Source organism: Syzygium oleosum, unplaced genomic scaffold (assembly GCF_021117445.2).
Source record: "Syzygium oleosum isolate NSW1041296 unplaced genomic scaffold, Sole_v2.1 Sole_v2.11, whole genome shotgun sequence".
Classification (NCBI taxonomy): domain Eukaryota; kingdom Viridiplantae; phylum Streptophyta; class Magnoliopsida; order Myrtales; family Myrtaceae; genus Syzygium; species Syzygium oleosum.
The window spans coordinates 8392706-8418904 of record NW_026607495.1 but is presented as its reverse complement, the minus strand read 5'-3'; the positions used below and the strand labels follow the sequence as shown (position 1 = coordinate 8418904).

At 37.5% G+C, this 26199-nt stretch overlaps 2 protein-coding genes across 4 annotated transcripts; both read left to right on the top strand.

Moving 5' to 3' along the window:
• Positions 1-4692: 4692 nt before the first annotated feature.
• LOC115686676 (katanin p80 WD40 repeat-containing subunit B1 homolog KTN80.2) lies at positions 4693-13834 on the top strand. 3 transcript variants are annotated; one of them, XM_030612045.2, is made up of 18 exons: positions 4693-4861; positions 5500-5630; positions 5984-6101; positions 6273-6499; positions 6584-6686; positions 7341-7411; positions 7680-7754; positions 7833-7976; positions 8110-8290; positions 9190-9705; positions 10190-10246; positions 10333-11177; positions 11279-11404; positions 11825-11899; positions 11998-12110; positions 12575-12691; positions 12782-12850; positions 13397-13834. In XM_030612045.2, the coding sequence occupies exons 1-18, from the start codon at positions 4837-4839 to the stop codon at positions 13455-13457; spliced, it is 3054 nt and encodes a 1017-aa protein (XP_030467905.2). In that variant the 5' UTR covers positions 4693-4836; the 3' UTR covers positions 13458-13834. The 3 variants fall into 3 exon arrangements, with proteins under 3 accessions (XP_030467905.2, XP_030467908.2, XP_030467909.2); XM_030612048.2 differs by lacking the exon at positions 4693-4861 and having other exon boundaries at positions 5614-5630; positions 6268-6499; XM_030612049.2 differs by lacking the exons at positions 4693-4861; positions 5500-5630 and having other exon boundaries at positions 6298-6499.
• Positions 13835-15050: 1216 nt separating this feature from the next.
• On the top strand, positions 15051-19790 carry LOC115686677 (uncharacterized). The gene is made up of 5 exons (XM_030612051.2): positions 15051-15442; positions 17485-17534; positions 17808-17885; positions 18262-18799; positions 19051-19790. Exons 1-5 carry the CDS (start codon positions 15305-15307, stop codon positions 19555-19557), a joined length of 1311 nt encoding a protein of 436 aa, XP_030467911.2. The 5' UTR covers positions 15051-15304; the 3' UTR covers positions 19558-19790.
• The last annotated feature ends 6409 nt before the right edge of the window (positions 19791-26199 follow it).

Sequence of the window (26199 nt, the reverse complement as noted above, 5' to 3'; positions counted from 1 at the left end):
ACCAATTGAAAATGGGTGTAGCTGCTCGACTTGTTCTTGTCGAGCCGATTAACGGTGTGTTCGTTTGAGTGAAAGAATTTTTCGCAAATTAGTTTTTTGGACTTTCACGCTCTTGAATGATTGGTCGGTTAAAGAAATTATCCATGCTTAAAGTTAGGAAAATGAAATTTCCCTAGCCTAAAAATGAAAAAAAGATTTTCTTTATCGTGCAGTTTTTTCCCGAAACAATTACGCCCTAAGATTACAAATTAACTTATGTGGGTGATGCTCGAGCTTCACGTGCCATCGTGAGCATATTTCTTCGTAATTTTTAGGTGCCATCCGGTCATTTGGAATGTCAGGAGATATCATAGACCGATTCATAAATTGCGTGGACGGATCAAACCTACCATTATAACGGTCAAAAAACAGCGGAGTACATGTGTTCGAACCGGGACATGCATTTGATGATGTACAGACATGGTGGACAGTGTCATTCGTCATCTTGTTTTGTGGAAAAATAACTATATACACAAAAAAAAAAAAAAAATTAATACACGAAAACCCTAAACATCACCATCAATTTACCCAAAACTTTTTTTGACCAAAAAACCCAACTGTCACCTGAACAATTTTACCCCAAACTATTTTTTTGACCATCAAAAAGCCACACTAAAGACACCGATAATTTTACTTGTGAACTAATTTTGTGACAACCAAAAACCTCAAACCGGTACACTTGTGACAAGTTTACCTTCCGTTAATTTCCGTTGAATTTTACTATCAAAATTCTAAGTTTGATGACACGTGATAGTTAACGGGTGTACCAGTTTGAGGTTTTACCCCTCTGTTTGTCACAAGTTTACCAATTTGTGATTTTTCGTGATATTAATCCAATTTAACGGACACTAACGGAGGGTAAATTTGTCACAAATGTACCGGCTTTCTATTTTAAATAAATAAATGTATTTATTTTCTATAATTGTCAAATGGAACCAATCAGTTTTTGGTGTCAATAATTAGTTCGGGTAAAATTGTCCACATGGAACCAATGGAACCAATCCTTAAAAAATAGTTGATAAAGGATCAAGAGGGTTAGGGTTTTTGGTGGTCAAAAATTAATTTTAAAATTTCAAAAAATTTAAAAAGTAAAAACAAATAATCAACATTTTTTTTATCAACACATCACGGGGCTTTAAGTTACTATCTTGTTACGAAAATGTTTTTTTTTTTTTGGTTGATTTGTTTGGTTTTCGCCTATCCAAGACCCAAAAATGTCAATCGAAAGAAGATTGCATTGCTACTTGTTGAGGGAGTTGTCTCTTGAGATTACTGAGTCTGGAGGAAGGGTTAGCATTGCGCGTCAGCAAGAAGACCAAAAGCAAGATGAAGTAGAGAGGGCGTGAGAGGAGAAGTGGGCGATTCTAGTAGGCCATTGCTACTTGCTGGAGAGTTCTCTCAGCGGTTCACTGCTGAGGTCAATATGAGTACCGAAATCTAGATGTTCATAAGTCAAAATATCCTCCAAATGAGTGAAATAATGGGGGTGTTTATAGGAAGAAGATTAAAAAAAAAAAGTTCGGTTTACAATATTATGTTATGCGGCAATCCCGGTGTAGGGAACTGACGGTAGATAGACATGAGCCAATCATGGGCTACTTACTGCGTGTCAGGAGACATGGACATTAAACTCACTAGAAAGGGTTAGCGAATAGTTCTGGCTATGCTTGATGAGACTTTCTTCGAACCCACTAAGTCAAAACTCTCTAAAACATCCCAAACAGATAAAAATAAGTTAAGACCCTACCACCTATCCCAAGTCACTCTTGCATGAAGCAATGTTTGCGTGAAATAAACCTACAACATGTCGCTAATGATGATATTTTTTCGTACATTTATGGAATAATATAGACGGACAATATATTTGTTTCTCACAAAATGTTGAAAGGACAAATTTATACAGTTGCACGACTACAGTTGCCGCCGCGATCAGTTTATACTCGCCTCGTGTCGAGTAGCAATCAATCTAACTCCCTCTTAAATTCACGTGTATTTGGCCATCAATATAACTTATTTTGTTGGTCTTTGTGGTATGATGACTCGTTAACTTTCACTAAACTTCATGAAAAAAATTCATTCATTATCATGTAATAGGTGCTAATGTTATTCCATTTCATCCCATCACTAAAAAGGCATTCGGTATCTCTTATCAAGAGAATAAAAAAGTTCATGCTTCGTGAATTTCACGTCAAATTTTATCTTTGCCCAACTTTTCTCGAAAGCTAGAGAAAAAAGGGTGATTATTATATGGGTCTTCACAAAATAGGGGGATTAAGGAAATTAAGCATGGGATTTGCACCCTAATCATCTTCATGGAATTGATTCTTGCATGCATTAGATTTCAATTGGGCAAAACGAAGCCATCAAAAGGTTAATCGGGCAGTTGATTAGTGGACCGTCCGGTGGTTATACCTAAAGATTCAACGAGAAGGGAAAAAGACCTTTTTTTTAATCCTAAGGTTCCTTTCATTAATTAATTAATTGATTAATTTATTTATTTATCGATATTGCAGAAGAGAAAAGACATATTATTGGCTGTTAATGTTAGGTAACCCGACCAATCATTTGGTCACTTTCCATGAAAGAGAAAGAGGCTTGGCAATTAATGGAATCACGAAGCAATACATAATTCAGAATTTTTTTTTATTAATTTTGGGGGCTTTATAAGAAGGTGTCTTTGACGAAATATACAGAGTTGACCCATATACCTGTTCTTAATGATATTTTTTAATTTAACTTTTATTGATTTTTTTTATTGATTTTACAAAGTCTAAATTATAATAATCAATTCAGCCACAGCCATGCGTAGTGCCAACAAGATATCATCAGCAATTTGATCGAATCTCTCTTGCAGAGACACAGCCAAATCACCTACTTCCTCATCAATATATATATATATATACCAAAAAAAGAAGAAAAGGATAAAAAAATATTGAATTGCATAAATATGGTCACAAACCCTCTCAGACTTATTTGCTTTCTATTCAAAATGATGGGACCATTTTTATAAATATTCTTAAATAAACTCTATGGATTGGCTTAGTGATTAAGCAGCCAATTAGTATGTGCGCACGACACAAATTCGATTTTACATATTGTTACACGTGGTGAATTCTGCATTTGAGCCATTCATCAGGGTTTCAGCTCGCGTCTTTACTTGTTCTGGAAAATTAGTAAAATTTTCTCGAGTTTTCAAATTTATTGTTCGAAAGAAAAATTTTCGTCACAAAGAAAATCCCCAAACATAAGCGATCATCCCTTTGCAAAATTTTTTTTTTTAATGTGAAGGGCTAACTTGCAACTACCATAGAAATATGGACCCGTTCTTCATCATTCCACACACCTAAAACAACATACGAAACACTATTGTTCTAATACTCACTCTATTAGTTTTACATTTCTCGCCGTCCCTGTTTTGACCGCATAGTGAAGTGCATGCTAATCAGAAGCTCGGTTGAATCTCGAAAGATAATTGCTTATTTACCTTATGTACTCTTGAATGGCAGGATTTATGCCCAAGATTAGTGCTTGCACGCCTTGGACGATCTTCATCCATCGTTTTCTATCGATGATTCTCGGAATTTTGGCGATTAATATGTTTAGATTGGTATGCGAACAAAAACAAATAAATGCCTGTGAAAGTTATTTGAGTTGTGTGAACGAGAGGGGAGGGAGGAAGAAGACCAAAATGAGAGACAGAGAGAAGACCCTCCTTTTTCTTTTCTTTTTTTCTCCCTTTTTTTCTTACTTTCCAAGGTGGTGCCACATAAGCATTCACATTGGGAAAACTTTTCCACATCATACACCGGTAACCTCCGACGCCCACCTCAGCTGAATTTGGTCAAATTCGGCCTCGGACATACTCAATTGGAAATTTGCGCAAATAGAAGGACTCGATTATTCAAATTAGAGGCCCGCGCGGTGACTCAATCAGAAAAAAGCACGGAATCAGAGCCACGAAAACCGAAGCTTTGCCAAAGGAAAACAAGTAGGGAATAGGATTCCAAATGACTCCAAAGTATATGGTACATCTAATGTATCCACTTCACATCCCAAGATACTATTCTATTTGCTACTTAGAAACGTTCCTTTCCAAACAAACAAATAAATAAATTACATTAAATTAAATTAAATCAAATCAAAAAAACCTCCTCCACCGACCGACGTGCCCAAGTCTAACCAAAAAACCAAACCCCCCCCCAAAAAAAATAAAAAGAACAGAGAAAATCCAAAGCCACTAGATTTAAGAGCCACGTCACCCAATTTCCATATAATCAATTAATTTGAATTTTTACAAAATTTTTTTTAATTGGAATATTTTCTGGGCCACCGGGGAAAGAAAAAACCAGGAAAAATCCCAGTGGGGGGCAGGTCGGTCATTTCGGGCAGCGCCCGAGACTGGCTCAATCATCATGGTCCGAACGGGGAGCGCTCTTTTGAAGCAACGCAAGTGACTGTTCTTCTTGTCTTCTTCCCTCGGAGGAAAAAAAGCAGGATCAAGACACCGCCTTTCGTCGTCCTCGGGCAACCTCTCCGCACCTCACTGTTGAAACCAATCTCGCCGCCGAGATTTCTCCCCCCGGCGGCTCCTCCTCCGTTCTCTTTGTTCCTCCGGGGGTCCGTGAATCCGATCCCCGTTTCGAAAAGAGCGAGCGTGGCTTTGCGTTCTTGCGCTCCGGATTCGAGCTTCTTGCGGGCTGCTGAAATCTGGGTTCGGGCTGCTTCGTGGGCACGCGGGGCGTCGGCTGAATCTGGTTCGGATTCTGGGTTCGGCTCCTCCTGGGACGGGAGGGGAAGATGTCCCAGCGGGGTTACAAGCTGCGTATCCTTTTTTGTGCAGTGTTTTGGAGCTGCCTTTTCTTGTTTTGGTGTTCCGTTCTTCTTTGTCGAGCTTCGAGGTTGTGGTCGATGCCTGGTGTTCCTACGCGGGTGCCGTGGTGTTGGGTTTTGGGTGCTGGATAGATCTATGGGTGCGTTTTAGTTCGTGGGCAAGTCGCCGTAGTTCGATGCGCTGTTGTAATTGCTCGGAATGCGATTTGATTTCGAAGTGGCCGATGGAGTAAGTCTCTCTTTGGGTGGTTAGAAAATAGAAAGATGGCTTTTTCTTTTTCTTTTTTGGCGGTCAGAAAATTCATGGAGGTTAGGATGTTTTCTGGAATTCTTTTGACGAGCAGGATTTGTTTGTAGTGCTATTTACTGGGGGAGCTGGAAGGAAATATGTAACTAAAAAGATTCATCAATGCCGGGAGATTTGTGTTAAGAGTAGTTCTTATCCTCTCGAAGGTTGCTATAGTCCTCGTTAGGAAATTAGGAGTCGCTTGTTTCTAAATCTGATGGCCCTGGTGATAGTCTTGATATGCTTTTCCTATGCGATTTTCGGTTTTTGGTTTTTGTGTGGCGGATAAAGGGATGGATCGCTTGTTGGGTGGATTTGTTTCCTTTGACTCAGATTTTGTGCAGAGGAATTTGTGGCCCATTCGTCGAATGTCAACTGTCTCAGTATCGGAAAGAAGGTATGCCGGCTTTTTCTCACGGGTGGAGATGACTTCAAAGTCAATCTATGGGCCATTGGCAAACCGAATTCCTTAATGGTTAGTTGAGTTAGCATTTTATCTTGCCTTTCCTTTTTCTCCTAGTTGATGTGCTGCTATATCAATTCTTTGGGCTATTCTAATTCATCTCTCCACTATAGTGCAAATTTAAAAGGTTACTTCTTAAGTAACTAGTTCTGTGGTTACTTGTAAACAAACGTCTTTAGGCAGAACAAGCGCCAATGCTCACTCTTTATTGCAGTCATGTTCTTCTGTGTAATTGTAGTTCAAGCGAATTATCGCGAAAACTGAAAACTAATTTGATTAACTAAAATTTGGAAGAGAGCGAATTTAGTGGTGGCAACATTTGCTTGTAAGAATGATTAATAATGTTTTTATGCCCAACAATGCAGAGCCTCTGCGGTCATATAAGTCCTGTAGAATCTGTAGCCTTTAATTCTGCAGAAGTGTTGGTGCTTGCTGGAGCTTCTTCTGGTGTCATTAAGCTGTGGGACTTGGAAGAAGCAAAGAGTAAGTTGATTAAATTTTTCAATAGTCGAGCATTCGAGTTATCACTTGCTTGAATAAGAAACCTAGATATGTACCCACTTGATCACAAGCGAGAGTCCATTGCATATATGGCAGCGTCATTTTTGTTTGTTAGTATAATTCAATTCACTTTTAATTACTCTTGAAGCGTAGTGGTCCGTGGTCTTACTGGACACAGATCCAATTGCACTGCTATGGAATTCCATCCATTTGGAGAATTCTTTGCATCTGGTTCCACCGACACAAATCTAAAGATCTGGGATATCAGGAAGAAAGGATGTATACACACGTACAAGGGTCATACTCGAGGAATTAGCACCATCAGATTCAGTCCTGATGGTCGCTGGGTTGTTTCAGGGGGATGTGATAACGTTGTGAAGGTAAATTGGTTACCCTGTGAGGCACAGCCTTTGGCAAGATTGCTTAAGTCCTTTGTTGAGTAAAGCATTTGACTGTTCATGCAGGTGTGGGATCTAACTGCTGGAAAGCTTTTACATGATTTTAAGTTCCATGAAAATCATATCCGATCTATAGATTTCCATCCCTTGGAGTTCCTTCTTGCTACAGGTAATTGTTGCTTTGAGATTTGTTGAATGCATTAATGGCATTAAAATATTACTTTTGGTTCTGACATTATTTAAGGATAATTTGTTTAACATGATGATGGAAAAGCTAGAGTACAATATTTAGGATTACGTAAAAAGTGCCCTTAGGGGGACTTGATACCAAGTATGTATAATGCTTTTGGCATTATGTTTTTGTTATGACCTACTAGAAAAGTGTGTTTCAAATTTGATGTACTTTCATGTGCATTAAAAAAATTGTAGGAACAGTTTTAGGTACTTATTGAGTTGCCTTACCGCACTTGTTAACAAGACCTAATAATTTTTCGGTAAAGCATGATATCTGGACTTAAATTTGTGGCTTCTTGTGATAGAAGCTCCTGAAATACTCAATATCTCCTGAATATATTTAATACCATCTGCATATGACCTTTGGATGAGTAAACCTTTAATTGCATATGTCAATCCAACAAACTATTATGACTCACCACCAATCCTCTTTGACTGTTCACTAGTATCTTTCTTATGTGTGAAATCCAGTTTATTTCATTTGCATTCTCCTTGTTTCTTCCTTCTTACAAGCTGGACAGTGTAAATTTTCCTTTGGATTTGTCCATACTTCTAATTTCTGGTAATCTAATACAGATTCCTTGTCCAGGTTCGGCAGATAGAACGGTTAAATTCTGGGATTTGGAAACATTTGAACTAATTGGATCTTCCAGACCTGAGGTATCTAATGGCTATGTTTCTTGGAATTAACAATCATTTCAATTTATTTTTCTACTTCCTGCTTTTAGGGTCAGAGTATTTCGTAACAATAAGTTGCAAATTGTCCTGTGTCATATATGTGAAAATTTACATGGAATTTTTCCTCATGATTGATGTGCTTGTGTTTAAACTGAACCCTCTGGAATCTCTCATCTTTTATAATGATCCTAGGCTCCTGAACATTGCTGGTTTTCCTTACTTCATGACTGAATTTAATTGTTTGTTTCAGGCCACAGGAGTACGTGCAATTGCCTTCCATCCTGATGGGAGGACGTTGTTCTGTGGTTTGGAGGATAGCTTAAAGGTCTGAAATGTCCTACTCATGGATTTTTAACACGTGTTGGAAGATACTGGCATGTGATTTCTTGCTTGGTAAATGTAGGTTTACTCATGGGAACCTGTAATCTGCCATGATGCTGTTGACATGGGATGGTCAGCCCTTGCTGATCTCTGTATTCACGACGGAAAACTCTTGGGTTGCTCATACTACCAAAATTCTGTTGGTGTTTGGGTAGCAGATGTATCGGTAGTCACTAGTCACCTTCATCTTTCCTACACTAGAATTCCACTACCCTTTTTTCCTGTGAAGATGGCTGTTCCTATACAAGTTCAATAGTTCAGATGGATTTTTCTCTTATGATGCTACATCCTCTTTTCAGCTTATTGAGCCTTATGGAGCTAATTTAAATCCTCAGCAGAAGGATTGTGGGGATAATGAAATTGAACACCAAGAAAGTCGTTCCTCAGCTAAAGTAGGGACTACCATAAGATCAACTTCAATCATACGCTGTGCCTCTCCGGATTATGACACCAAAGAGATAAAGAATATATATGTGGACAGTAAGTTGGTTTTTGTGTACTTTTATCATACTGTCAAATTCATATACCATGACACATGATCCTTTGCAAAGTAGTGGAAGCTTGATGGCCTATACTACTCAGTGGAATGTAGATATACGGTGCATATCTGATGAGGGTCAGGAAGAAGATGGTAGCTACATATCAAAAGTAGTTTGAAATTTTGAGCGTCTATCACAATAGTATCGAGTGTGATTGGGTTCACCATCGAGTACCTTGGGCAAAGTGGAGGATTATCATTTTTTTTCTCTTGTTCTAATCTATTGTCAGCCACATATGTTTGCATACAGAAGGTTTTCCTTAGCAAGTTACTTTCTAGTTGTCGGAGTTCAAAAAAAGAAGTTTGACTTTGAATAAGAGACAGATTGTAACTTGTGTAAAGGATAAGTATTCCTTGAACTTGGGTTTTTTTTTGTCTGTTCCTCTTGAGTATACAAAGCTCTGAGAGTCTGACTTTACAAAGCTGCATCTTCAATTATTGATGCTCCCATTTTTTTCTGGAAGCACTTCTTGCTGAGAGTTTCTTTATGCCAAAGACCTGAATCCTCATCCTGGAAGACAGAAGGTTGCTGGCTATAGTGGCATCATTTCTCGCCCATGATTTCAAGTCTTCTTCCTGCACAAAGCACTAACTCCGTTAGGGTGTTTAGTTTCCCACTTGGTTGATGGCTCTTTGATGAGATGTGAGCTGATTTAGGTCCCGGATCATTTAAGAGTAATTTTAACGCGATACGAGTATAAGACATATTACTTTCCCCACCTTTACAGGTGGAGCTTCTTTTAGAATATTCGTGTAGTGCATGTATTGTTTCTGAACTCTGGTTTACATCCTAAGGTATTTTATTTTGTTATTGATGTGTTGTTCCATCTTCTTTGTGCAGCTGCTAGCGGAAATCCTGTTTCTTCTCAGCGTGTTGGTACCACAAACTCTGCGAAAGTGATTCAACCGATGGATTTTAGTGACACCCCTAATGTGACACTACAGAGGCAGGGTTCCGTAACAGAAACGCCAGATAGATTAAATGGGCATGTTCCTAGTAAATCTTATACTGTACCGAAAGTTGTTAGTAGGGACAGTCCCGATGGAAAAGACTCATCTCGAAGAGAATCTATTACTTTTTCAAGGACTAAACCGGGCATGTTGCTCAGGCCTGCTCATTCAAGGAGGCCATCGAGCACCAAATATGATGTTGACAGGTTATCAGCTTGTGCTGAAAGTGGAGAGCTTAGCAGTGCAAAAAGTAATTCCGAAAGTCTTGTAGATTCATTTTCGAAGATCAAAGTTGCACCTGAAGATGGAGCAAGAGATGGCTGTGAAGACAATCATTCGACTATCAAGAATGTCTCTGCGGAAACTGAAAAGGTGCTACCACTGCAGACACCTAAAACAGAAAAGTGTAAGCAATTTTTCTTGAATATTGATGGTTCATTGGTTCATCTCCACAACTCTGCATAACAATATTTTTTGCGGTACTTTTTACCTGATGAGTGACTAATGGGGAAATTGTTACCATGGTGTTTTCCATACTTTTGAGTCCTCTTCATTTTCTCTGAAGAATTTTAAGCAAATCATTGCTATGACAGTTTCTGCAGTTCAACAAAAATCTCGATTTTGCAATGCTGGTAACTATTGCTCAGAGACCATGGTTGTTCATGTCGTTGCTAATGTAGTTCTTATGTCCACTGATTTTACATTGGAGAGAGAAGTATGAAAGCATATCTAGAAATTAGTCAATGCATAATTGTCATTGGTAAAGATACAGCAGTTGCTTCTTTTGAAAGTATTTATGCCACAGTTGAATAGTTTTGTCGGAGACTCAGATGCCATTTTGTGAACTAGATCGGAAAATCTGCTGACATGGATTTGTTATTGTGTTCAAGGTGACCAAACTGTCGGTTTCAAAGAAGGAATCAGCTCTGTCAAGTTTGTCAATGGAGGTTAGCTGCTGCTTGCCAATTAGATTTAACTCCTAGTAACTATTGAATAAAACTGACCTTTTGCCCCTCAAACTTGGTTTTGGCAGTTGCAGTTGTGCCAGGCAGGACGCGCACTTTAGTTGAGAAGTTTGAAAAAAGAGAAAAATTGAACAGCACTGAAGATCAACCAATCAATGCGCCTCCTGAAAAACCCGCATTGGATAAAACCCCTCCCTCTCTGGTAGAAAATGTGGAAAAGAGTGACAGATTAAACATCAATGAACAAAAGGCAACAAGTATGTCTTCTCATATGGTAATCACTGAGGATAGAACACCTGTAACTCTTGTTCGCAGTATTGAAGATCAGTCAACTGTAATGGCTCCTCAAAGAGAATTATCAGCTGATGAATCAACTAAAACTCCTCCATTGCCGGTTGAGGATTTTGAAATTCATCATGGATTAAATGTTAGTGAAGATAAGGCAACTAGTTTGTCTTCTCAGACAGTATCAGGGGAGGATAGCAAACGCTCTACTCTTATTCGCAATTTCCGCGGAAGAGGCAGATTTAAAAATTCTGAAGTTCGATCCCCCGTGATGGCTCCTCAAAGAAAACTACCAACAGATGAATCAAGCAAAACTTCTGCTTTGCCGATTGAGGATTTGGGAATCAAAGGTGGATTGAATGTGAGTCAAGATAAGGCAACTAGTTTCTCTTCTCGTGCATCACCAGGGGAGGATAGAGCACCCTCCGCTCTTGTTCGCAATGTTCGAAAAAGAGACAAATTTAGAAGTACTGATGATACAACCACTGTAATGGTTCATCAAAGAGGTCTATCGACAGATGAATCATCAATTGTTTCAGTTGAGAGGGTTGAAAGGAGACAATTATCTAACAATGTAGAGAACCTGCTAAATAATGTGCCCCCTCACTCTATACCTCCAATGACAACGGTACAACTTCAACCCTTTTAAAATGGTTTAGGTGGCTAGCATCGAGTTCATGATAGTGCATTTTGTTTCCTGGGTTGTTTATCATTTTTTTCAACTTACAGATAGGGGAACCTCAATCTATGGGAAGGGACTCAGACTCTGTTGACCATGAGGATGTCACTGAAGTTCTACTGGGAAATCATGAAGTTCTCTTAAGTACTCTCCGTTCTCGCTTGACAAAACTACAGGTAATTTAGCTGTTTTTGAATGTTTACATAGTTGAGTAAGACTAATTTGTATATTGCATGTCACTGTATGCTTTCGTTTTGTATGTTGGCTTCCTTGAGCATTAGCTATTCATCTGATGACTAGTTTTTTATTTACCGCCACAATCGTACGGCTTGTTGGGTAGGGTTAGGTCTGCTAATAAGGGTTGCAATTATGTTAGCACCGTTGCTAATACTTAGAAGACATAGTATTAGTTGAAGGTATAGCAGCTGCAGCAAAGAGTGACGACTTAATGCTTCTAAATTCTAATGCGTAAATCTAATCACTGAATGGACAGTTCAGAAGCCATAGAAAAGAGCATCTTTGACTGAGAATTTGTTACTTTGTTATCTGCACTTCTACTTGGTTGTTGCCTTGACAATTTTCTCTTGTATTTCCAGGTAGTCCGGCATTTCTTTGAAAAGAAAGATATGAAAGGTGCTATTAACGCATTGAGGAGGTTGCCAGATAATTCTGTGGGTGTCATCATTTGCATGTTTATCTTAAGATCCCTGATATATGAATGATAATTTCCTTTATTTTTCTGAGACACGTGATTGTGATTCTGGTGCAGGTGCAAGCAGATGTAATCAGCATTCTTATGGAAAAGATGGAGATGCTGAACTTAGATTTATTTTCTTGCTTGCTTCCCGTGCTTGTGGGTTTACTGGATAGCAAGGTAGAAAGGTAATGTGGTTATATATATATGCTGGTCAGATTAGTTATGTTGCTAGAGATAGTTATCTGTTTGAAATGGTATTTTTACCGTCTACCGTACAATGGATATTATGAATGCTCATAGTATCTATAAAGGAGTAATGACATAATTCTGGAGCATTAGTTATTGTATTTTCAGAACTTAGCACGAATTCGTCATTCTCATGTGTATTTAACCTTTGATACTTTAACTGGTTTACTTGCTGAAGGTTTCAAGATGCAATGATTTCTTGATTTGTTCTTTTATATTACACTCTAGCACTGAAAATTCTTTTTTTATCACTTAAAAGAAATGGTTGATTCCTAGTCCTTTCAATCGGCAGTATCACTGAAATCCTCGATGTAGATTATGTACATTTTTTCAGTGATAGCGAATCTCTGGATTTGGTGGCTATTCATTCCTCTAACCGATTTGACCTTTTCGAATTTTATAGGCACACGTGTGTGTCTCTGGAGATGCTACTGAAGTTTGTAGCAGTTTTTGGTTCAGTGGTTCGCTCAACAGTTTCTGCACCTCCGACTATTGGTGTTGATCTACATGCTGAGCAAAGGTTTTCTTCGTTGGACTTGGGCACTTCCTATCTCTCATTTGGCTGTGTTCTTGGTGCTGGGTACTTACAGATTTGAATACTTGATCTCAGGCTAGAGTGCTGCAACCAGTGTTTTGCAGAGCTGCAAAAGATCCAAAAAATTCTCCCTATACTTGTGAGGTAGGCATGTTGGGAGTTGTTGATGGAAATTTATATTATCCCTTTTAACTTGGAAAATGTGTAACCATTGTTTCATAAATATCAGGACCATCTTTTGTTTCTACAGTATTTTATGGTGTCTTATCTTTGGAGTTTGGTCAATGAATTTATGAGCAGTGTTGCCTCAGATTATATGCCTAACACTTTGTTATGATGACGGGATCTTGGTATGGCAATGTCAGCACAACACCATGTCCAGATACCTGAAAATGGTTATTGAGAGACTTGTCAACCATGTGTGACCAACTCAAATCTGTGAGCAATCAGTAGTTTGAACTTCGAAATTAAAAGTTACACCTTAATGGGAGCGTTTTAGTTATGACGCACCCACATGAACGGTGTGAATCTAGTATTCTGAGGTGAAAGCGGAATGTTGCCAGATGAATTTGATTTGCTTTTCTTTTCCTTTTTTGATCCTTTATGATTGAAACTAGGGAATGGCGTTTGCTCATTCATTGATTCCCATGTGGACTTAGGACGTAAACTTCTCTGTTGCTTCTATTGCAGGAGAGGTGGCTTAATTGCAAGAAGTGCTCAGGAATTGAATCTAGTCCTTCAACAATGCTAATGGACCATACCAACTGCATCCCTTTTCTGCTTACCTGCAAAGTCCAGTTTGGATGACATCTAACAGAATACTCGTGTATATGGACGCCATCTTTCCTTAACTCGGAGTTTGGCTTTACGACTACTGATTTTGCCACTTCAGTCGGTCAGTGTTGCTTGGTTTCTCATGAGGCAAATACCGGAGCACTACGTGCATGGAAATTAAGCTCGAAGACTCGAGGTCTTCTTCGGGGCATGACTCCATGATATTCTGAAAGAGTAGGATCTCTCAATTCTTTGATTCTGTAGTAATGTGTATCTTTTGTATCTTCTATTGCCACCCCGTGTAATTCATGTGCACTTCGCTGGTATAGTGAAAATCCACTTTGTTTATCATAACTGAAAGAGCTTGTCTTCTGTGCATCTTAGCTGTTAGAATTTCACTGTAAAATGAAGGTGCAATTGTATTGTCACGAGCAAGCCTCCATTAAAGATCAGATTGTCTTAGCTTACCCAGTCATTACAAGAATCGCTTTGATCCTTGACACATTGGGTCCATTGCTAAAGGATTTATGGAAAAGTGAGTTGAAAGAAGGTGGTGAGCCCCAGGGATTTGAGTGTCTCTAGCTTATTAAAAAATAGTTTCCAGTGAGAATGAGCCTAAAAAGTTTAGTGTTTCTGAGAATGAGCCTAAAAAGTGTAGTGTTTCTGAGAATGAGCATAGCAGAGATACATGGCGAGGCTGATGCTGCAATTTCACTTTGCCTTATTGAATGTAACTTTCAGAAATTTACGGTGGAGATTAGAGTCTACAGGACCACCCCCAAATCCGATGACACGGGCTGGTGCACGCTACCGGAACCCGAAGATTAAACCCCTTCTACTGGTGCACACAGCCTGGGCCACGTGCCTCCTTGTTGACTAAACCATTCTCTTGGATAAAATTGGCTGTTCAATGTCCAATTACTACACTCTTCGTGAACCTGAGGATGACAAACCCCCAAATGATTAATGCCAAACGTTTTCTACCATTCGAAGATCACAATGCCAAGTTTGATGAAAGGTTTTCACTTATTTTTTATCTAATGTTTAAAAATAAGTTAAAATGGAGGTGTGGTCGAGTTGATTGGATCAACCCGCCAATGCGTTATCGCTGCAGATTCGCGGAAACTATTCGTATTACAAACCTGAGAACACCAGGGAAAATAAAACAAATGAATAACTGATTAAGATTGCCCAGAATGAATGTTATATATGGATGATTAACATGAATTGCAAGAGTGATATTGGCATTCTGTATTTACACAGAAGCTGACAATGGAGGCCATCCATTCCAGAGTAGCAAAATTCCAAAAATAAACAATACAAAAATTTATCCTTCTTTATCATCCATAAAATAGAATCCCTCTAATTCTTTCTTGTTAATCTGATGACAGATTCCCAAAATAGAAAGCTGAATTTAACAAACTTTAGCCATAGAACACCCATAACTTATCCTCCATGAAAGGAAAAACTAGAAAAAGGTAAAAAAAAAAAAAACCCAAAATCACATAGCTCACATAACCTTCATCTCTCTCTCTCTCTCTCTCTCTCTCTCCAAAGAAAAGAAAATTTTTTGTCTTGTGAGGAAGGCTTTGTCAAACCTTTTTTTTTTTGAGGCTCGAGGTTTTTAATTAGGCGGGTCCGGAGTTGGACAGGTCTCGAATGATCTTCGCACAATGATTGTACGCATTCGTTTGATCGCCAATTTGAAGGAAATAGGCGGGTTCCGTCGTTTGAACGCCAACCGGGGCCGGGGCGAATAGGATTTGGAGAAAAGGGAAGTAGGGGATATTCCGTCGCGGAGCGTGCACGTTGGCGTCGAAGACAATGGAGATAGGGATGTGGAGCACGTGGGACGAGCTCTTGCTCGGAGGCGCCGTGCTCCGGCATGGGACTGGAGATTGGGACCGGGTCGCGATGGAGCTTCGAGCCCGGATCGCTTGGCCGTGTGAAATCACCCCTAAGGTCAAAACTACATCCTCTCTTCCCTTAGCTCCTATGATAACGTATATGTTACATGTGATATCTGTGCTTTTTAGGGTTTACCAAACTCATGATGTTCCCTGGGAATTCTCGCTCTCTTTAATTTCCTCTTAGGTTGTAATTTGCCATGTCATTTTGGCTTGTGTTGCACCAATAAGGAAGATAAGAAATTTAAAGAAAAGATAGAATTTGATTTCTATTTTCGAGAGCACGTATTAATGCTCATGCAAGAAGAAACCATTTAAAAAGGAAATGCTATATTCCTTATTTGGTTCTTTCCTGTTTGGGTTGTATTTCCCTTTTTGTCACTGTTAATTGAATATATGTTGAATTAGTGTGAATTTTTCGACCAAAAAAAAAATTAGTATGAATTTCTTAATAAAAATTTAGGGCACTTAACATTACTCTTTCAATATACTCCAAGGAAATTATGACAAGTGGACCGGATTTTTGACTTGTTGCCAAAATTTGGGAAGAAGGCGCGTAGTTGATGTGAAGCTACTTGCTCATCTCCTGTTTTATTTTGTAATTTTTGTGCATTAAGTATTCAATAAAATCTAGAATTTTTTTAAATCTTTTGCAATTTGAAGTTGACGCCTCTTTGGGACTTGCCGTTCTTCGCTTTCACGAGCATGTCGATTTAATTATTTCAATAGGAAATTAGATTTGCCCATAATCTTTCAACTGTTACACATTATTGTTCTGAACATTCATTTTGTTGCAAATGCTAACCCTCAATTGTTATTTCCGTTATGATGTACAATTTACATGATTTTTTAGGAGTAAAGGTGTATTTTTATCTTATTTTTTGGAAGAGAATTTTCTTTCTCCTTAATTGTGTGAAAAATGAAAAAAAAAAACAAATGGAGAAAATAAGTTAACTGAAATATTGGCAGTGGAGAACAACAATATTGAAATATAAAGAATTGTTAAAAATTTGATGAATATAATTTTAAATCTCAATAAGATATTTTAAGAAAAAGAAACATAATTAATTAATTACAAGGGAAAAAGATCAAATTCCAAAAATTGGAGATTCATTAAATATTTTTCAATGGTTAATTAATTGAAAAATGATCGATCCATAAAAGTATTAAAAAATCACTTTAGATTTCGTTAATCATTTTATTTGTTGGATTGAGAACATCATTTCTCTTTATATTTTTATAAAAATATGTTTATTAAAAAATATTTTTCTACATTAATCAATCATTTAAAAGTACGCAATGAGTAACTAATTGTCTTCATCTGAACTTTTTGTTATTGAGCCTTTTTTTGTGATTACTTAATTTGTGTCTACTCTTTTTCTTAAAATCTCCTATTTAGTTCTATTAAAGTGGATATATTCACCAAACCTTAAAAAATTCTTTTCGTCTAATATCATTTTCGATATTTACTTTTCTAATTATTGGCATTTTAATCAATTTATTTTTCCTTTAAAATTAGATAAGAATACACTTTTACAACTTAAAATTCATGCATTGCACATACCAACGGGAAAAATTTAGAGGGTTAACAGTTATAACACAATAAAAGTTCAAGGGTGCTGTGTAATAGTTGTAAAGTATGAGGTCAAACATGTACTACTTTTGTACAATTTCCCCTTATTTCACTTATTTTATTTCATCTCTCACTTAAATTTTTCTAACGTGTTGACCACCATGATGATTTAGCAAATTTGAATTTTTTTAAAAAAGATCCAAATAAGCATGTGTACTTTTCTTTTTGCTCTTCGTATATAGTATTGTATATCTATTGCGTTACAAGAACAACAAGAGTTATAGCAAATGCAAAAACCTAGATCAATTAATAGACTCAACAAATCTTAATGACTTACGTAAACACGTTATAAAGATTAGAAAAGCAGATACTTACGTCATAACACTTAGATAAAGGCGTAGATTCAATAACCCATAGGTGCATTATTCATCCTTCTACTTGTGCAAAAGGTTCATCATCTTCTGCAAAATTATCGATGCAATTGCTAATGATATGTTAAATGTAAATTCGACGTTATAATGCAGGTTTGCAAAGCCAAGTATGAGGACCTGCAACGGCGATTCTCAGGGCGCACGTAAGTAGAACTCTTTTCTTTCTCGAAGGATGTCGCCATTTATCCTTGTTTCTGCAATCTTAAGCGGCGAACGGTAGTGATGGTTATGTAAGACCTAAATGGCATTTTGATTGATTGGAGTGAGAGACATTTGCTTGTCTGTGAGCCTTTCATGGATTACTAAAAGTAGTAGCATTGTAATGCTTCGAGCCTTCACAAGCTGGGGACCAAGCTCATTGCCATTATGGTTTCTCTTTGATCGTGGACTCATGCTTTTCATTGTTTCTATTTTAGAGCTTGGTTCGAAGAATTACGAGAACAGCGAATGGCGGAGTTGAGGCGAGCCTTAGAGCAATCCGAAAGCTCTATTGGGTCAGCAATCTGATCTTTTTGTTTTATCTTGTCTTCCATGTCGCTTTATAGACTTGCTTGTCCTTCTGCATCCATTTCTTTTGAAGGGAAATTAAGGACATGGAATGTGTAAGAACCGCTATCACACGAAGATCTGTTGAATTCTAGATTGAGGTGGAGGTTACATCAATATATGAATTAAACTCGGCCCGCTTTGCTTTTGCAAGAAGCCTGTGATTTCAACTATCTAAATTATGTAGACATCGATACTTGCCCTTTGACACCGGAAGAGTCATTTTTAAGTGAGAAATAGAATCGATGTGTGGCGAGTTGGACAACATTATGTGTCTGTCATTCTGTTGTTCTTTGATTATGGACTCATGCTTTTCTCTGTCAGGACTCTGGAATCGAAGCTCGAATTTCTCAAGGCAGAGGGCGAACCTTATTCCAACGCCGATTATGACTCCAGCCGGACAGTATCGGTTGTACCAGTTCAGAACTCATATGGAGCGAAATCATATCGAAGACAGGCACTGGAAGGTGCACTCTCAGATAGCTTCACTCAAGAAGTCTCTACTAGCTCCTCAGATGGTCGTGTTCAACTTTCAGTTGAGACGGAGACTAAGCCGGGTATTTCCAAGTCGTCTAAGCGAGACAAGGATCGCAAGGTCAATATGAAGCTCCAAGAGCTATGCAGGGGTCAAAGAGGTTTCCTTACGAAGAAGAGAGGTCTGAGAAAAAGGAAGAATTGTGTTGTGCAAATTAAAGAAGGGAGTGTAGGAGAAAGCGAATTCATGGGCCCGGCTGATGTTTTGACGGATTCTCAGAGTCGTAAAGGTCGGAGGAAGCAGACTGTCAATGATCTGATGAGGATCTTCGACTCTGTCGTGGAGCACAAGAGCGCCAGCATATTCTATCGTCGACTTAATTGCCAGGTAAAGTTTAGATTCGATGCATAATTCGAAGCCAGCTCTTATCAATGTTCGCCTGCAATCCTACTTCTGAATTCTGATTATCCCATCAAGTTTACATACCGCTATTAATGCAACTGTGTGTGCAACTTCTCTATGATTTGTCTGATACGCATGTTATCGCTAGGAACTCTAGGACTAGTCATGTGATGCAGTAAGAATAATAAAAACACGCGTCTGACTCCGACATGTTTTGTTGTATTTATTTGTCACAGAAGAGAGGAAGATACAAGAGATTGATCCGCCAACACATGGATTTTCACACCATAAGATCAAGAATATCGAGCCTCGCCGTAACATCTTCCACAGAAGTGTTCCGAGATCTTTTGCTCCTCGTAAACAACTCGTTGGTCTTCTATTCCAGAAGGACAAGGGAGCACAAGTCCGCATTGCTCCTGAGAGACATTGTCACCCAAAAACTGAGGCAACACTATAAAGGGTCCGACTTCGTCCACGCTGACGCTCCGGTCAGGCCTCGAAGCGCCATTCGTCGCATGGCGCCCACGTTGCCCCCCAGGGCTTCGAATGCCAATAGCATGGTTTGGACAGCATCATTGGGAAGCAAGAGCGCAGGCAACTCCGACTCCTCCCCGTCGGCGGAATCTTCGGCTATTGGCAAGAGAAGTTCGATCTCGAATTGGCGGCGGAAACGTAGAATTACAAATGATGGCCCAAGATCTGTGAGGTCTACTAGGGGAAGAAAGAGAGTTAGGACAAGGTGAACAAGTGCATGGTTTTTTTCTTCAGAAGGATGGACCTGGATGCAAATACTTTGTAGGTTTAGGGTCTTTTTGTAGTACAGGCATCCAGTCTCTTCTGTCTCCTGTTATTTTTGTGGGTTCCTAATCCTATAGGGACTATAGGCTTTGTTGTTACTGTTGTTGTACATTCACACAAGTCTTACTTGTAAAAGCAGAACTCCATTGTTTCGTATTTAAACATAGTGTTTTTTTTTTCACATGTAACTTTAATAAATGCTGGTAAGTTAAAAAGAAAAAGAAAAAGAAAAAAAGACTTCGATAATTTATCAATACTTTTATGATATTACCAACTTATTTTTTTAGTTTGCAGATTATCAATTTCCTATTCACTAATTCAATTTTATTTGCGTAACTTGTTTCGAATTAATTAGTTCTTATATGAAATTATTGACCCAAATTAGAGTAATTTATCACCATTTGTCGGATTAAACTATCAACTATTGTTTGGTAATCAACTGTCATTTTAATAACTTACCAACGTTTAATTATTTTTTTTCTTTCTTAATTTACGAACTTTTCTATTGAGTTAACAACTTTTACTTAACTTGGTTAACAACTCCATACATTTACTCACACTATTACTAAGCTAAATTGATGTGATTTGCGAAGTTTTATCCCAATAAATTACCACTTGGTATTTAATTACCAACTCTCATTTGAGAAAAAAATTGATAATCACTCTAATTGAGGTTGATAACTTCTTAAAAGAGTTGGTAAATTTACAAGTTGATAAGCAAGGCAAATAAAAGATGGTAATTTAATGAATAGTAGGTAAATTTGGGAAAGAAATAAATAAATGACCGTAAATAATTCAAATGAGAATTGGTAAATTGAAACCAGTTGATAACTTAATGAGATCCGGTCATACAAATAGAAGTTGGCAAGTTCATATAAGAGCTTATTAGTTTAAGGCGTTTGTGAGAAAAATAAATAAAAGTTGGTAAATAATAACAAAAATTAAAAATTTAAAAAAGAAACCTAAAAAATGTTGGTAAATAGAACAAATGAAAGTTGGTAACTTAATTGTAGTTAGTGACTTAATCGAAAGAGTTGATAAGTCCTCATAAAAACCTGGTGAAGTAAGTTTATGACATTGGTAAAAAAAGGGAATAAGAGTTTATAAGAGATACGAAAAGCTAATAATTTATAAAATTGCCAAAAATTGTTTGTAATTTCATAATAGTACCGGTAAGTTACTAACAAGTTATCGAGAAATCAGGTAATCGGTAACTTCTTCTTTTTGGCCACTTACAAACCCTTTAAAACATCTATGATCTGTCAATGTGATGAAAATTTATTCCAAGTTCTCTGTACAATCTCAAGCTCTCTACCTTGCAATTTGGTTGCAGAGGCCATAAGAATTTCCATATCTTGAGACCCACGGCAGTCAAAAGAAGGCTTTTGCATGCTTGGACTTTAAATATTTAAATACTTCACGATGACGTCGTTTTGATTAGATGTTCCATTTGTTCCCCAAAAATTTAAATATCCGGGTTGTGGGATCACACGCATGGCCATATTAGGGGTAAGAGAACCGCATCCCATGCCCACGGGTGATGTGCGACTAGACCCTCTCGATTCGTGCATGTTATGCTAAAATCCATCTTTTTTCTCCAATTGAGAGTCTCTAAAAATCCGCCCGGATGATTTGAGTTGTTCTAATAACAAAGGAAAAGCAATTGACAGAAACATGTAACTGAGTGTGGGACATATAGATTGATAAAACATAACAAGGATGTCATATAACCTTCTTTTGTACATCTTCCATAAACAAGAAAAAAGAAAAGAGAGAAAAAAAAAAAGACTGTTGAATTAATAAAAGAAAATCAGGATGCTTTTTCAGGCCCATCACACTTGGGCTGCTTGTAAAATGTGAATAACATCATTATCAGCTTGTGGACAGAATTTTTTTCCGGTTGGGCTCAGCCCAGTATTCCATGAGTTTCAACGAATTGCAAAAGTTAACTACGAAAAAATAAAAAAAATTACAAAAAAAACCCAAGGAAATTACGAATTGATCTGGAAAGATACTCATAAAAAGATGAAAAAAATTCCAAATAAGGATCTGAAGTGTCCTCATTTTCTTAAATAAGAGTTTAGAATAAATCTTGTGTTAAATAAAGACTTGAAGTAGCCATGGCAGTCTTAAATAAAGGCCTAAAGTGGTTATGATAGTTTCAAATAAGAGCTTGACCTCGTTGGTCGCCGAGCCTTCGCTAGCCGATGGCGAGGGCTTGGCAACCCTCGCAGGCCGGTTGCTGGGGTGAGGGTCGCCTCGCGCAGGCGAGGTTGTTCCTTGCTAGTGGCCGGTGGGGGTGGCCCTTGCCCAGCCCTATCCAGGCTTCGCCGATGGCCAGCCCAACAATTGGCCACTGGCGCAGAAGAAAGAAAAAACCGGAAAAAAGGAAGAAAAGGGAAAAAGGGAAAAATGGAAAAAATTCAAAAAAATTAAATGACGAAAATGTTCTTGACCATCTAAAAAGTCAAGTCGTTCTTTAAAACTAACATAATCACTTCATACCCTTATTTGAAATAAGGTCCACTTCAAACCCTTTTTTGAGAAAATGATGACGTTTTAGATCTTTATTTGGAATTTTTCCAAAAAAGATGTCACTATTTTAACCTTTTATTGGAAGGAAAGAGGAGTTTTCACCTAATACTATAGAGTTACGATGTTACCTAAAATTTGGGTCAAAATGGTTTGAAATTTCGTTAACCTAATCAAGTGCTCTTCACAGCCAAAATACTCTCGTCACATTCTTGTAATCATATTAACGAAAAGAAAGAAATTCCTGTTATAAATGGAGATAAGAATTTGCGAAAAAGAGAGTTGTGTAATTTTATGAATAGTACGCGAGCTATTTATAGGATTTAGAAGAGAACCATTTAAATTTAAGAGATATTATGATATCAATTATAATTTATCGGGATTCTAATAGATGGAATGAAATTCATATATTTTGTAAAAGAAAAAAAAATAAAGAAATCATTATAGAAAGAAACAGAAGGTCGCTTCAATATCAATTTTCTTGGGTTTAACGTTTAATGCGTTCCCCACCAGGCAACAATAACTTTTTTTGGACCAAACACTCCATTTAACAACCCACGAAAGTCTGTTGAAGCATCGTGGTCACATTCGAAAGATGCAACCACAATTTGTCATTTATTTTTGCGTTAAAGCAAATTAAATTTAAGGCTAAGTTTGTTTCGCAGAAAATAAATAATATTAAAAATATATTATTAAAAATAATCCCTCATATTGCTTAAAATAATTAGTCGATGAAAAATATTTTCATTACCGACAACAATTTATGTCTAAATTTTTTTGTGGATAAAGAAAATATTTTTCTTTCATTTATTTTCGTAAGCGATACCAACGAATATTTTGAGGAAATTATTTTTCAAATCATTCGTTTTTCGCGAAACAAGTACACACTAACACGGCAAATCACAAAAGGACAATGACACTAATTGACTCCGAACTTTAAATAAACGTGTCATGTCATCTTTAGACTTTTTATTTCTTCAATATGGTCCTTCAACTATTCCCAAATGTTCGATGCGGTCCTTTTGTTTGACCAAACAAGAAAGACAACCTCTACAAGCCTCTAAACTAGAGCGAAATAAAAAAATAAAAAAAAAAACGACTCGGGCTAAAGTTTCTCCCCTATTTGATAAAAACACAAGGAATACATTGAATATTTAGGAAAAATTAAATGATCAAAGTCTAAGGATAATATTGTACATCGGGTCAAAATTAAGGACTACTAGCGTCGTTTTTCCAATCACGAATTAGACATTTGATGGAAAATATAAAAAAGAGAAAAAAAGCTTGCAAACCCTTTACAAGACTGATTGAGAATGCAATAAGCTGGGCCGTCACTTGGATATATTCAGCTTCGAAAGCGATTGCTTGACGATGACATGTTATTCACGCCTATGTCCCAATCAAAGTCTAACAAAAACCTTGGGGTCACCAATCATTAAATTTTTTATTCCTTCTAAGTTCATATCCATTTGACGTGGAATTCACAAGATCAATCGCAATCTCCTTTTGGCGTTTCAATTTTGCTTCATTTTTATTTCGTTTTTCCCCCCCTCGAGTGGACATTGAGATTGGAATAATGATGCCATGACCACGACAATTAGGGGACCGTTAACCCTAATATTCTAGAATAGATCAACGACCAACTTCATAACGTATCATATGATCTAAATCGAAAACTTGTAGCTAAAGCCTCTCGTGAACCCATTAAAGAATAATCAAAGAAGGGATCCCTTAGAAAGTCATTAAGTTGAACATGGTTAGGTCGAACATCATGTCGCGCCGGTCGATTCTCGTGGACATATACGAAGCGAGAGGAATACTCGAAGCTTTTTATGAAACATGAACTCATCGAGCGTGTATGGGACTCCGTACTTATGCAATGGCTTGTTTATCTAAAAGGGGAGTCAAAACCCAGTTCGATAGCCGGGTTATCTGCACTTGGTGGCATGAGAAATCAAATCTTAATCTACAGAAAAGAGAGCGCATCATTAGCCATCAGTTCAGCCCCTGATTGATTCGTCCTTCGATTCGCCCCTCGATACACTTTATGAGAATGAAAAATCAGTAAGTGTTAGCGAGATCTGAACGTCATTGTGTCCTGAGAATCCATCGGATGCGGAAATTTCAACAGATCAGTCACAAGAAGTCAATGGCTCGTGCACTAACTTATTAAGAGTAGGACAACTTCTAAACTACTCTATGACCTTCCCCAGCTAAACCAAAAGAGAAAAAAATTGTTAAGAGAGGAAGAGAGGCAAGAAGAACGTCCCCAGTTGATACCTTTGTCACAGCACTAGATTACAATCATAGAGCAAGTGAGGATTGGTTTGGCGGGGCCCCAGTTGCCATCACCTGAGCAAATTGATACAACATTAAGCACAACTTGTGCATGGTCAACATTTTTCACATTTTCCTTTGGGTTAGGGCCAATCCCTACTTATCTTGCTTTTCGGGCACTAAACATGATATTTTAAATAATTATAGTACAGACCATCGATAATTACTTTTGACAAGCGGCATTATCCATCATTGATTTGATTTATATAAAAAAAAAGTTAGGTTATTGAAACCCCTCGAATCAAGGGTGGATAAGATCGCCGGCATAAGTGGGTAATTAAGTATCAATTTAAGAGATTAATGAGAAATAATCTTAAAAACGATCAAGCCCTTTCGTTCCTACGAGGGCCCCTGGGGCCTGTCTCCATTTGGTGGAGTGGGCTTCTTGGATGCGTTCCTTTTTTTAATGTACCGGTATCCGCACTCCTTATGCTCCCAATTTTTCCAGTATCTTTATCTTCTCCAAGGAAAGGAAATACCCTCTGGAAATTTTATATTTCGGTGATTTTGAGGTTTGGACGAGAACCGAGATAGAGCCTTTTAAGGACATGCTCATGTCCAAAAGTAAATCTCTAAAGGCTGTTTAAGAAGGTATTTACATCGGTCAAGTATATCTTTTATTATGTAGGCAAATTGAAACAAATGAAGGTTAATATCACGAAAAACTCTAAACTAGTACACATGTGATAAATTTATCAAAAACTAATTTTTTGATCGCTAAAAACCCCAAACTGGTACACTTGTGACAAATTTATCATAAACTAATTTTTTGACCACAAAAAACCCTAAACTTATACATTTTTGACAAATTTACCCGTTGTTAAATTGGATTAATAACACGAAAAATCATAAATTGGTACGCCTGCGACAAACGGAGGGTAAAATCCCAAACTGACATACCTGTCAACTGCCAAGTGCCATTTAATTCAGTAATTTGACGGCAAAATTTAACGGAAATTAACAGAGAGTAAATTTGTCACAGGTGTACTAGTTTAGGGTTTTTGGTAGTCATAATATTAGTTTGGAATAAATTTGTCACAAGTATATTAATTTGGAATTTTTCGTAGTATTAACTCAACATATTATATTTATCAAAAGATCCATTTTATAAATAAAATCTTCACGTCAACGACTTAGGTGGCGGTATACCTGCCGGTGCCACCACGTGTCTGAAATATGGATAGCCACGGGTGGAGTTTGGTACTGACAAAGTTGCCATATGACTAGATATTTAATTTCTATCATTAATCTAATCTAGTGCCCTCCACGCCAACCACTTATGAAATTGTGATTTGTGACCACCTTGGGTTACCGTTTCAAGCAACCATATTGGAAGTGCGTCGAATAATTACTTTTTTTTATATTTCATTTTTAAAATCCTTTCCTGATTCCCAGGAAGAATATCATATTATTTTGGGATAAGTGTACTGGAAATCCTAAAATTTGTCATGAAAGTGCGATTGAGTCTTATAACTTGCAAAATATGCAATCAACCTAAAACTTGTCAATTGATGCAATCGAGTTGTTCCGTTAACTTCGTCCGACTTAACTGACGGAAACTGCTGATGTGGTTTTTTTTTTTTCTCTATCTTACGCGGCGATGACGTGGCTAAAACGATCTTTTTAGCCCTCGCCGCCTGATTTCTTACCTCTTTTCATTTACAAGTTTAGCTCATTTTTAATTTAATTTAAATAAAATAAAAATCAGATTTATACAA

What these genes read in the sequence shown, in the direction of transcription:
- LOC115686676 (XM_030612045.2), top strand. Translation starts at nt 4,837, where the DNA reads ATGTCCCAGCGGGGTTACAAGCTGC. An exon ending in GTTTGGAGGATAGCTTAAAG is followed by an intron (nt 7,755 to 7,832) that starts GTCTGAAATGTC and finishes TGGTAAATGTAG; the next exon opens with GTTTACTCATGGGAACCTGT. An exon ending in GATCTACATGCTGAGCAAAG is followed by an intron (nt 12,692 to 12,781) that starts GTTTTCTTCGTT and finishes ACTTGATCTCAG; the next exon opens with GCTAGAGTGCTGCAACCAGT.
- LOC115686677 (XM_030612051.2), top strand. Translation starts at nt 15,305, where the DNA reads ATGGAGATAGGGATGTGGAGCACGTGGGACGAGCTCTTGCTCGGAGGC. An exon ending in CGGCGATTCTCAGGGCGCAC is followed by an intron (nt 17,535 to 17,807) that starts GTAAGTAGAACT and finishes TTTCTATTTTAG; the next exon opens with AGCTTGGTTCGAAGAATTAC. An exon ending in ATCGTCGACTTAATTGCCAG is followed by an intron (nt 18,800 to 19,050) that starts GTAAAGTTTAGA and finishes TATTTGTCACAG; the next exon opens with AAGAGAGGAAGATACAAGAG.